The 12,246-nt window shown below is 41.6% G+C and overlaps 1 protein-coding gene across 2 annotated transcripts in view; it reads left to right on the plus strand.

Moving 5' to 3' along the window:
- EFHC2 (EF-hand domain containing 2) overlaps positions 1–12,246 on the plus strand; it is a 71,105-nt gene that overhangs the window by 58,096 nt on the left and 763 nt on the right. For both annotated transcript variants that reach the window (XR_014789128.1, XM_084843889.1), the window contains exon 14: positions 9,503–9,608. Coding sequence is in view for 1 of the 2 variants with exons in the window: in XM_084843889.1 (XP_084700015.1) it covers positions 9,503–9,608 (106 nt within the window). In the remaining variant the exon portion in view is untranslated. The remainder of the gene's footprint in view (positions 1–9,502; positions 9,609–12,246) is intronic.

Consider the following 12,246-nt stretch of genomic DNA (forward strand, 5'->3'; position numbering starts at 1 on the left):
AGTTATGTACTATCACTCAAGATAAATGTACTGCATATTAAAAAACAAGGCCTTTCTATCTATAAACAAGGAGGAAATATATGAAACTGCATTGGATGTATGCCGTGATCCAAAATGCATTTCATGAAGTGAGCGTTTAGCTGTCTCTGAATTCTACCAGTTATATGGAAGTTAAAACTGAGTTCTACCTTTCTCTGAATTGTATCCAGTGAGCTTAGAATCAGTGTGTTAACCTGACTTCATATTATGAAATATGAAATGGGCCAGAGAAATGCATTACTTATTTAAAATATAGTCATTAATTGAATATGCCATGGTTATTTGATCGCAATTAAGCCTGAGGGCTTGAACAGTTTCCCATCTTACTATGCCACATTTGTTGGAATATCCTTTGAAAACTTGATCCAACAATCTGAAAACTGTCGTGTGTTCCCAGTTATTTCCTGAGTTACACAGTACTATTTTTACAGGTTTGGAATGAATATGGATGGTTTTTTTCAGCACATTAATACACAGCTTGAACTCTGTCAAGGACAATGAAAAGGGAGATGGATAACGGGTGTCCAGGCTCTCCTGGATGGGGTGGCACTTCCCTGAAGGATAAGATGCACAGCATGGAGTGCGGTTTGATCCAGCTCTGTGCTAGACAGATCAAGTTATCACCATAGTACAGCCTTCCCCAGTCTGGTGCCCCCCAGATGTTTTGGATTACAACCCCCATCATCACTGGCCATGCTGGCTTGGGCGGATGGGAGTTATGATCCATGACATCTGGAGGGCACCAGTTGGGGAAGGTTGTGACAGTTAAGGCCAGATTGCCATTTGCAACCTCTCCTGAATAGAGAGAGCCTGGCTGCAGTGACCTGTGCTCTGGTCACCTTTAGACAGGACTACTGCAGCATGTTGTACATGGGGCTTCTTTTGAAGAATGCTCAGAAGCAGCTGTTCAGAATATAGCAGCTACATTGTTTGTTACCTGGGACTGGCTTTCAGGAACACGTAACATCACTGTTGAAACCTCACTGGCTGTCGGTCTGTTTCCAAGCACAATTCAAAGTACTGGTGCTTACCTTTAAAGCCCTAAATAGCTTGTGAATTGGGTGCCTGAAGGACCGTCTTTTCCCATATGTGTCTGCCTGTACATTGAGATCTTCACCAGAGGCTCTTGACCAGGTGCCCCTGCCTTCTGGAGTGGCAACTAGGGAGAGGATGTTTTCTGGGAGGAAATCCCATTAAATGTAAGTGGGATTTACTTCTGAATAAACATACATACGATTGCACTGTAAATCAGTTACTGGGGAAGGAATTGTGGGAAAAGAAGGAATGAGAGATGGGTCTACTCCATCCTTCCCATAAGCGAATCATTTTAGGCATGTAGAAGTGTCTCGTCTGCTTCATTCTCACTGTCATGCCAGCTAAGAGCAGAGTGATCTGTTTGAAAACAGATGTATGGAGGAAAAAAATGATGTACTTTAGAAAAGGATGATACAAAAAGCTGCTGCTGCTTCTCCTCCTTCATGCACATGCACCATCAGAGGAAAACAAGAGACATTAGTACTGTGTAGCCCCAGATTGCCTCCCAAACAAAAACCTATGACACAAATTAAGCAAATCTGCCTATGCCTATTTTAGAATAGATTCTACTTCCAAGATCCAAGTAGCCAAAGCGTTTGAATAGACTTAATTTTGGGCAATGACTGGGAAGTCAAAGGTTGGAATGGTCAGGTGGACTGTGGGACAGAGGCAGGGAGTAGAAGAAGCCACTGGAAGGGGGCAAGGAATTCTGCAGGGCATTGGACCATCACCTTTTCTTAACTACCAGACACCCATTTCTGAGTTCTGAAGTTTTTCATCAGACACACAACACATCTTGCAAGCTTTCTGTCCTTAGCCATGAGGACTAGAACCTTAATACTCTTACTTTCTTCTTTGGTCTTTTATGAGCCAGCCAAATAAGAATACTTTTAGAATACTAAAAGCCTGTTAATACAATTACAGCATGTTAACATAATGTAGCAATCTAGTGTTTCCCCACAGGATTCTTTTATGATGAAAGCTCATAGTAGTAAAACAATCCATTACAAGGGCCATAGAATTTAGTAAAAGAACACACTTATCCTAAGACCCATGTGCAAATCAGGTTTAATGCCAGTTGACTTTTATTGAGTGTGTATGCTATTTAATCATAAGGGATGGAGAATCATTATTATCCAAGATTTTGGATTAAATCTCTAAAAATCTGGCAATTTATTGGTTCTATATTTGTACTTGTTAAGTGATTGCTTGTCCCAAACCAGAAGAATAAATGTAATAATGCAAAACATATTTGTGGCAATTCTCCAGATTCCCCATCAGCAAGCGAAAGTGGGAACATAGCTAGTGTTGTTCTGACTTGGCTCAGGGGCCACAAGCATAATTTAGTTCTACTTGGTTGTGTTGGCTTTTCAATAACTCTTCCTGCAATTTAGAACTCTGGTATTTTTCTCTCCTTTAAGTGAAAGGAGAATCCTACCTTTATAAGCAGCAATTTTTGTTGCTGTCAAAATTTTTGTTGCTGTCAGAAGATTCTAAGACCAGTCAATTAACCTGCATCTGTAAGGTATCAGCCAAACGCCAGTTGCATTCTGCCCATGGATGAGGAGTTTTATTTTTTTACATAGGATGGTCAAGTACTTTGGAATACAGCTTCTGAATTCTAAAATGACCTCCTAAGTCAGCCTTCCCCAACCTTTTTGGACTTCTATCTTCCGTGAGCCCCAGCCAGTATGGTCCATGGCCAAGAATGCTGGGAGTTGCAGTCCAAAACATCTGAGGAGCACCAAGTTGAAGAAGGTTGTCCTAAGTTATCAGCTGCCTGCACCATTAGGCTAATGCTCCCTTGTGACACCTAAACCAAGAAAGCTGCAGGGACTCCCTTGCCAACATGTATATTTTGGACTTCAGCTCTCATAAGCCCAGTCAGCATGGCCAATGGTCAGGGATTATAGGAATTGCAGTCCAGAACATCTGGACGAGGCCAGGTTGCCTATCACTGTGTTAGCAGATCAGCCAGTGGCTTCACAGCAAGCAAAGCGGAAGAGGCCGAAGAGGAGAAAACAAAATCAAAACAGGCTCCGTAGGTAGTCTGCTTTTGAATATTTTATTCTGTTTTTCAGCACTATTTGTTCAGCTTGTGTTTTGAATGCTCCCACAAGTTAAATGAATTATTGATTTAATTTGAAAGAGACTGCCTTTTAAAAAAAGTAGCTTCATTTTACCACTTTGTTGTTGTTCAGTCGTTAAGCCGTGTCCGACTCTTCGTGACCCCATGGACCATAGCACGCCAGGCCTTCCTGTCCTCCGCTCTCTCCCAGAGTGTGCTCAGGTTCATATTCATTGCATTGGTGATGCTATCTAGCCTTCTCATCCTCTGCCGTCCCCGTCTCCTTTTGCCTTCAATCTTTCCCAGCATCAGTGACTTTTCTCTTCACATTTGGTGGCCAAAATATTTGAGCTTCAGCTTCATTATCTGTCCTTCCAATGAGCAGTCAGGTTGAATTTCTTTAGGATGGACTGATTTGACCTCCTTGCAGTCCAGGGGACTCGTAAGAGTCTTCTCCAGCACCACAGTTCGAAAGCATCGATTCTTTGGCGCTCAGCCTTCCTTATAGTCCAGCTCTCACAGCCATACGTTGCTACTGGGAAAACCATAGCTTTGATTATGCGGACCTTTGTTGGCAAGGTGATGTCTCTGCTTCTTACTATGCTGTCTAGGTTTGCCATAGCTTTCCTCCCAAGGAGCAAGCGTCTTTTAATTTCATGGCTACAGTCACCGTCTGCAGTGATCTTGGAGCCCAAGAAAATAAAATCTGTCACTGCTTCCCTTCTATATGCCAGGAAGTGATGGGGCCACATGCCATGATCTTCGTTTTTTTTAATGTTGAGTTTCAAACCAGCTTTTGCACTCTCCACTTTCACCCTCAACAAGAGGCTCTTTAGATCCTCTTTGCTTTCTGCCATGAGGGTGGTATCGTCTGCGTATCTGAGGTTGTTGATAATTCTCCTGGCAATCTTAATTCCGACCTGTGATTCATCCAACCCCGCGTTTCTCATGATGTACTCTGCATATAAGTTAAATAAGCAGGGCGACAATATGCAGCCTTGTCGTACTCCTTTCCCAAGTTTGAACCAATCGGTTGTTCCATGTCTGGTTCTTACTGTTGCTTCTTGACCCTCGAACAGGTTTCTCAGGAGACAGGTAAGGTGGTCTGGTACTCCCATCTCTTTCAGAATTTGCCACAGTTTGTTGTGATCCACACAATCAAAGGCTTTAGCATAGTCAATGAAGCAGAAATAGACGTTTTTCTGGAATTCTCTTGCTTTCTCCACGATCCAGCGAATGTCGGTGATTTCATCTCTAGTTCCTCTGCCTCTTCGGAACCCAGCTTGTACTTCCGGTAGTTCTCGGTTGACATACTGCTGAAGCCTAGCTTGTAGGATTTTGATCATAACCTTGCTGGCATGTGAAATGAGCACAATTGTACGGTAGTTTGAACACTCTTTGGCATTGCCCTTCTTTGGAATTGGAATGTAAACTGACCTTTTGCAGTCTTGTGGCCACTGTTGAGTGTTCCAAATTTGTTGGCATATTGAGTGCAGCACATTAACAGCATCATCTTTTAGGATTTTAAATAGCTCAGCTGGAATAGTGTCCTCTCCGCTAGCTTTGTTGTTAGTAATGCTACTTAAGGCCCACTTGACTTCACTCTCTAGGATGTCTGGCTCAAGTTCAGTGACCGCACTATCATGGCTATCAGGGACATTCAGATCTTTCCTGTATAGTTCTTCTGTGTATTCTTTCCACCTCTTCTTAATCTCATCTGCTTCTGTTAGGTCCCTGCCTTCTTTGTCCTTTATCATGCCCGTCTTTGCACAAAACGTTCCCTTGATATCTCCAATTTTCTTGAAAAGATCTCTAGTCTTCCCCATTCTGTTGTTTTCCTCGATTTCCTTGCATTGTTCATTTAAGAAGGCCTTCTTGTCTCTCCTTGCTATTCTCTGGAACTCTGCATTCAGTTGGATATATCTTCCCCTTTCTCCCTTGCTTTTTGCTTCCCTTCTTTCCTCAGCTACTTGTAAAGCCTCCTCAGACAGCCACTTGGCTTTCTTGCATTTCTTTTTCTTTGGGATGGATTTCGTTGCTGCCTCCTGAACAATGTTACGGACCTCCGTCCATAGTTCTTCAGGCACTCTGTCTATCAGGTCTAATCCCTTAAATCTATTTGTCACCTCCACTGTATATTCATAAGGGATATCATTTAGGTAATTCCTGAATGTGGACCACAGTTTGTCAGAACTCTCCGCCATGACCTGTCCGTCTTGGGTGGCCCTGCACGGCATAGCTTTTGGCTTCACTGAGTTACACAAGCCCCTTCGCCACAACAAGGCAGTGATCCATGAAGGGTTCATTTTACCACTTAGTGAGCCTTAACACTTTTCAATTGTACTTGTACTTTTTTAAATTGTACAAGTTGTTGTTGCTGTTTCTGCTGCTGCTGTTGTTGTTGTTATTAACATTTCTATACTGCCCCATAGCTAACACTCTCTGGACGGTTTACAAAGATACATCTTGTAAAGAAGATGTCCTGCCTTCTATTAGGTGTTATGTATTTAACATCTCTATTTAAAAAAAAATGCCTGGGAAGAACAAAATGTGCTGGGATGTGGGATGAAGAACCTAACAGCCTTCATGCAGGGGGCCCCTAATGCAGTGGTGCTGCCCTTTGTGTACATGACAAGACAGCTGATGAAGGCTTATTACCTGTTTGGAGGAGAGCGGGGAGTGAATACAGTCTCCAACTAGGTGGGCCGTTCACTTTTTCTTTGTTATTCTTTCATCTCTGAGTTCCAGGTATAATTCAATGCCTACTCCAAGCATATTTTTACTATTCAATATGAAATCAAAATGAATGAACTACATTAGAACAACTTTATTTTCTTTTATTCTGCATCAGTAGTTAATTCTTCTAATGGCAGATATGTTTAAACAAGATTCCCCTGAACATTTTCATTTGGCATGCCCACGATCAAAGGGCACAACATGTATGCATTCTATTAGAGGTAAAGACAGAAATCTATTTAACTATGTAGTAAACCAGCGGTTCTCAACCTGTGGGTCGTGACCCCTTTGGGGGTCGAACGACCCTTTTACAGGGGTCGCCTAAGACCATCGGAAACCACATATTTCCAATGGTCTTAGGAACCGAGACACCGCTCCTCTATCCATCTCCAGGCGGGTCCGCCCACATGCAGATACACCCACATACGAGTACCCGGCGTGATGACATCATCGTGCCAACCCCATCACATACACCCCGTACAAATACAGGTGTATGTGACAGGGTTGGTGCCATAATGTACTTATGCGGACCAGTCACACATGTGTAGAGAGCAGCTACTGTGTAGAAAGCAGCTGCTGTGTTGAAAGCAGCTGCTGTGTTGAAAGCAGCAGTATTGGAGGTAAAACGACACTTCATGAATTATAATTACTGGGTAAATGTAAAATCATGTACTGTAAAATCATCAACTACTGCAAAAAAAATATATCTGTACCATGGGAACTTAATCTGGATGCTGAGCGGTCTTTTCATATTCAGCTGTGGTTGATGTGAAAACTGCCCCCTTGTGATAGTAACAGGTATGTAAAAACAACAACACAGAGAATGGTAAATCATAGGAAACTTTAATGAACTGTATTGACTGAACTAAGGGGCCGCGGTGGCTTAGTGGTTAAGACGCTGAACTGCAGACCGGAAGGTCGGCAGGACAGCAGTTCGAGACCTGAGTGCTGCGTGACGGAGTGAGCTCCCATCTTCAGTCCCAGCTCCTGTCAACCTAGCAGTTTGAAAGCAAGAAATTGCAAGTAGATAAATAGGTACCGCCTCGGCGGGAAGGGTAACAGCGCTCCGTGCACCTCGGTGTTCAGTCATGCCGGCCACATGACCACGGAAGCGTCTTCGGACAGCGCTGGCTCTTCGGCTTAGAAACGGGGATGAGCACTGCACCCTAGAGTCGGACACGACTGGTTGGGGACACCTTTACCTTTTCCTTTTATTGACTGAACTATGCCATGTATCATCTTTTGTATTATTAAAGCTATTGTTATATATTATTTTCATTAGCAAACCATCCCATGACAATGGATCGTGTAGAGAAGAATGTTAAGAAAATAAAATATAGTGAGGATTTTTTACAGTATGGTTTTACCTCAATAATTACAGCAGGAATTGAGAAACCGCAATGTGTTATTTGTTGTGAAGTTCTATCAGCCGAATCTATGAAGCCGAACAAACTAAAACGCCATTTTGATGGCAAGCATCCGAGCTTTGCCGGCAAGGATACCAACTATTTTAGAAGCAAAGCTGATGGACTCAAGAAAGCCAGACTTGGTGGCAAGTACCACAAACAAAACGTAGCAGCCGTTGAAGCTTCATATTTAGTGGCACTCAGAATCGCCAGAGCTATGAAACCTCACACCATTGCTGAGGATTTACTGTTGCCAGCGGCCAAAGACATTGTTCGAGTTATGATTGGAGACAAATTTGTTACGAAATTGAGTGCAATTTCCTTATCTAACGACACTGTCCTCAGAAGAAGAATAGATGACATGTCTGCTGATATTCTTGATCAGGTAATCCAGGAAATAAATCTGCTCCACTTCCAATATTTAGTATCCAGCTTGATGAATCTACAGACGTTGCAAACTGTTCACAGTTACTGGTTTACGTGAGGTATATTAATGATGGCAACTTTAAAGATGAGTTTCTTTTTTGCAAACCTCTTGAAACGACAACTACTGCATGTGATGTATTTGACACAGTCGGTTCATTTCTGAAAGACCATAAGATCTCCTGGGAAAAGATTTGTGGTGTTTGCACAGATGGTGCTCCAGCTATGCTAGGATGTCAATCTGGATTTCAACGTTTGGTACTGAATGAGTCACCAAAAGTCATCGGAACTCACTGTATGATTCATCGGCAAATATTAGCAACGAAGACGCTGCCACAAGAGTTACAAGAAGTAATGAAAAGCGTCATAAGTTCTGTCAATTTTGTAAAGGTGAGCACTTTAAACAGTCGACTGTTTTCGCAACTGTGCAACGAGTTGGATGCGCCGAACAATGCTCTGCTATTTCACACTGAAGTGAGATGGTTGTCGAGAGGAAAAGTTTTAAAACTTGTTTTTGAGCTTCGTGATGAACTCAAAACGTTTTTTAATCAGAAAGCAAGACCGCAGTTCGAAGCACTTTTCAGCGATAAAAGTGAACTGCAGAAAATAGCTTACTTGGTTGCCATCTTTGCCATCTTGAATGAGTTAAATTTATCACTGCAAGGACCAAATGCAACATGCCTCAATTTGTCTGAAAAGATCCGATCATTCCAAATGAAACTTCAGCTTTGGGGAAAAAAATTGGATGAAAATAAAATTTACATGTTGCCTACCTTATCTGCTTTCTTTGAGGAACATGACATTGAACCAGACAAAAGGATTACGATGATAATTTCTGTGAAAGAACACTTGCACATGCTTGCAGATGAAATTTCATCGTACTTTCCAAATCTACCTGACACCCCATTTGCACTTGCCAGAAGCCCATTCACAGTCAGAGTTGAAGATGTTCCTGAGACAGCACAAGAGGAGTTCATTGAACTTATTAACAGTGATGCAGCGAGAACTGATTTCTCTACAATACCAGTTACAAAATTCTGGATCAAGTGTTTGCAGTCATATCCTGTTCTGTCTGAGACTGTGTTGTGCCTTCTTCTTCCATTTCCAACAACATATCTTTGTGAAACAGGGTTTTCCAGCTTGTTGGTTATCAAGTCTAAATAAAGAAGTAGACTTGTTGTGGAAGATGATCTTCGTTGTGCTCTTGCAAAGACTGCCCCGAGAATTTCTGATCTGGTGAGAAAGAAGCAAGCTCAACCTTCGCACTGACGTTGGCTTTTTACGCATACTGTCGCAAAATGTAGCAATGTAGTTTACTGTTGTTATATTAAGACTGTTACTCATGCTACACCATGCTTCAAGACAAAATTTAATTTATTTGTAATTAGAAATAAATATTGTTTTTGTGATTGATCACTATGCTTTAATTATGTTCAATTTGTAACAATGAAAATACATCCTGCATATCAGATATTTACATTACGATTCATAACAGTAGCAAAATTACAGTTATGAAGTAGCAACGAAAATAATTTAATGTTGGGGGTCACCACAACATGAGGAACTGTATTAAAGGGTCACGGCATTAGGAAGGTTGAGAACCACTGTAGTAAACCATCATGAAGTTAAGAGTTTTATACAAAGAAGAAATGGTTTCCCTCCGCCCTCCCCTATGAATTCATCTCCATTTTAGTTTTATCGTTTTAACAATAGTGTGCATGTAAAAAGTTGCTTATATATTAAGCAAAGTAATAGAAGCCATTTATTGAACATATGCATACCAATCTACATGTAGGTGTGAAGATTGCAAAGAACAAGTAAATTATAAGAAGCTTATCGATGGGCTCAACTGGAGAGAGCATCCAATTCCAACTTTCCAAACCATCTTGATGCCTCTACAGGTAAACCAAATGTTTTTTTTGACTGAAGTGCCTGCACAAAAGTCCCAAGAATTCTAAACTGTGGTTGTTTATATGCCCAGCTGACAGTATAGAATGCCTTGTGTTTACTGAAAAACTGTGCTGCTATTCACAAAGAGTACTCGTTTTACTTTTGCTTTTGCAGGGATATAGTTTTGCTATTGCAGGCTAACTTTGTGTTGTATGAACAAGTACTTCCTTCTGAAGTTCTTGAATGGTAAACTTTTGTTGTAGCCAAAGCATAAACTTGTACTTGGTAGTACATGAGAACAAAACATCCACTTTCCATGAGTTTTAAAACTTAACTATAATTATATAAATATATTGAGGGCCATGTCTCAATTGACAATTGAGACTAGTGACAATTGGGGAAAGATTTGAGAAAAGAGGTGATTTAAACATACATGTGCAATTCATATCTGACGTATGCCACATGTTACTAACAACTGGGTATCTCAGTACAAAATGTCAAGTGAGGAAGTGGCCCCAAATTACACGAGAAGTCAGTCTCTAACATACTTGTGCTGCATAATGCTGGAATTGAAAGTAAAATCCTAAAAGTGTATTCTGCGATTTATTTATTTATTTATTTATTTATGCTTTAATTGTTTCAATTGCTGAAATTAATCTCGAGTATACTTTAATGGAACACGGTACTAAGGGAAAATAAATTAGATGATGATATCAAGGAAGAAATGAAATTTGAATCCCCCTGTTGGATCTTTGAACAATATCAATCATATTTTCATCTCAGTGATGATTTAAAATGGAGTATTTGTGGAGTGTTTGATTATTATATTTGACACACAGAAATTTCAGTCTGCGTACTCATTTACTGACTAAATCTGCAGAGTTTTATTTAAGCCATCTACCAGTTTCTAAACTAATGAGTCCCAGAAAATAAATATTCTCATCACTGATCCTGTTATTTGGTAGATGCTGTTTACTACCCTGAGTCCACTTTTTCCCAGCTGGATTAATCTCTAGCAAAAGAAACAAAACAATTCATGTCCCCAGTTTCCAAAGGCCTGGCTTAAAGATGAGGTCTTTTTCCATTCCTGACAGCTATCAAACTAATATAAGTCTCAACTGGGTCATAGTTGTACATTAAAACAATAAATTCTGCCTTTGTAACACCGATACCCAAATGCAGGTTTCAGACACACCTTTGGGATCACAAACGTCCCCAGACTGCTGATAGTTAGGGGTACCTGAAGGAATTCGATCTTTGCGGATTCCAACATGAACTGATCTGATCCACATCCCCCAGGCTAATGTGTGCATTGGAACTTAGTTATCCACGAATGTTTGCATTGCCTGAATGTTCTGATGCCCAATAAATATCAAAATATGTTTAAAAATCCATGTTCAGGGAGAAAATACATACTTACTGAAATGCAGTGTTTTCTGCATATTTTCCCCCAAAATCAGAGACGAATACAGAAATGGTATGGAAGCCAACTTACAGGTGAACACATGTGGAGGTGTCATGGAACACATATAGACTGATTTGTCTGTTCCTACTAACAGTGGGCATTAGGAATAATGCAGCACTTGATTCACAAGAGGAAAAAAAAATAGAGGAGAGGAGACAGATCAGGTTAAAAGTAGTGATGGTGCCTAAATCCAGGACTGGGGTTTTCAGAAAACAATAAGCCATTACAAGCCTTCCTGAAGTTTGGGTCCAATTCATAATGGCACATACTTTTAAGGCGAGGTGAGAAGAGAGCACTCAACATGAGTCAGAAGCAACTGCTGGACCCTTGTGGTGCTGTGTGTTCTTAGCTGAGGCCTGGGAATCTTATCTTTAATCCCAGGATGGTGCCCCCAAATGAGAGAACCTCTGCTCAAGCAGGAAGTAACAATCTTGGGGTTCCCTCGTTTAACACAATGATATAACAACTCTGGGATCCCGCTGTGGTTTGGAAAGACCCACCTGCTTTCCCCACGCCTTGAGAGTAACCTCTAAGATTTTGCCAGTCTCCTGACACATCTCTTCAAGGATTCCTGCCCCTGGCTCTCTCCTGTTCCCCTCAACATATCCCTCCTGGGTTTGGGGCCTCTCCATCCCCAGAGGAATATTTGACTGAGGCTTCCCCTGACAGCTAGCTTGCCCTGCAGAGGCTTTGCACCAATCAGCTGAGAGGGTTGGCCAGCACTGTCCCTCATCCTGCAGCAATTCATTCCCTGAGCAGTCCAAAGGGAGAGGCAGATCATCTTTGGAAGGGTCTTCCTGAACACAGCCCAAGGAAAGTGGTAAAAAAAAGAGGGATACAGGTAGGCTTCCATCCTGGGCACTGCATGCCTAGGGTGTGCTCTCTTTCTCGCTGTAATCATGCCAGATGCCTTAGAGCAGGGGTGGGCAATATATGCCCCCCCACGGCTTTGAGTGAAGCCCCTGCTGCTACCCCCACACTGCCAAAATTTGACAGTGCAGCAGCAGCAGCAGCAGCAGCAAAAAAAAAAAAAAAGGCCGTTTGCCTCTGAAATTCAGCAAACTGCTATGAAGACTCAAAAGTCCCAAATCTAGCTTCTTTTCAAGCAAAATGCAACCCCTTTTGAGTCTCTATAGTAGTTTGCCACCAGATTTCAGTGGCAAATCACCAGATTTGTTGCTGCT

The sequence above is a fragment of the Heloderma suspectum genome, chromosome 3 (assembly GCF_057233095.1).
Source record: "Heloderma suspectum isolate Gila_16-S chromosome 3, 16-S_ref, whole genome shotgun sequence".
Taxonomy (NCBI): domain Eukaryota; kingdom Metazoa; phylum Chordata; class Lepidosauria; order Squamata; family Helodermatidae; genus Heloderma; species Heloderma suspectum.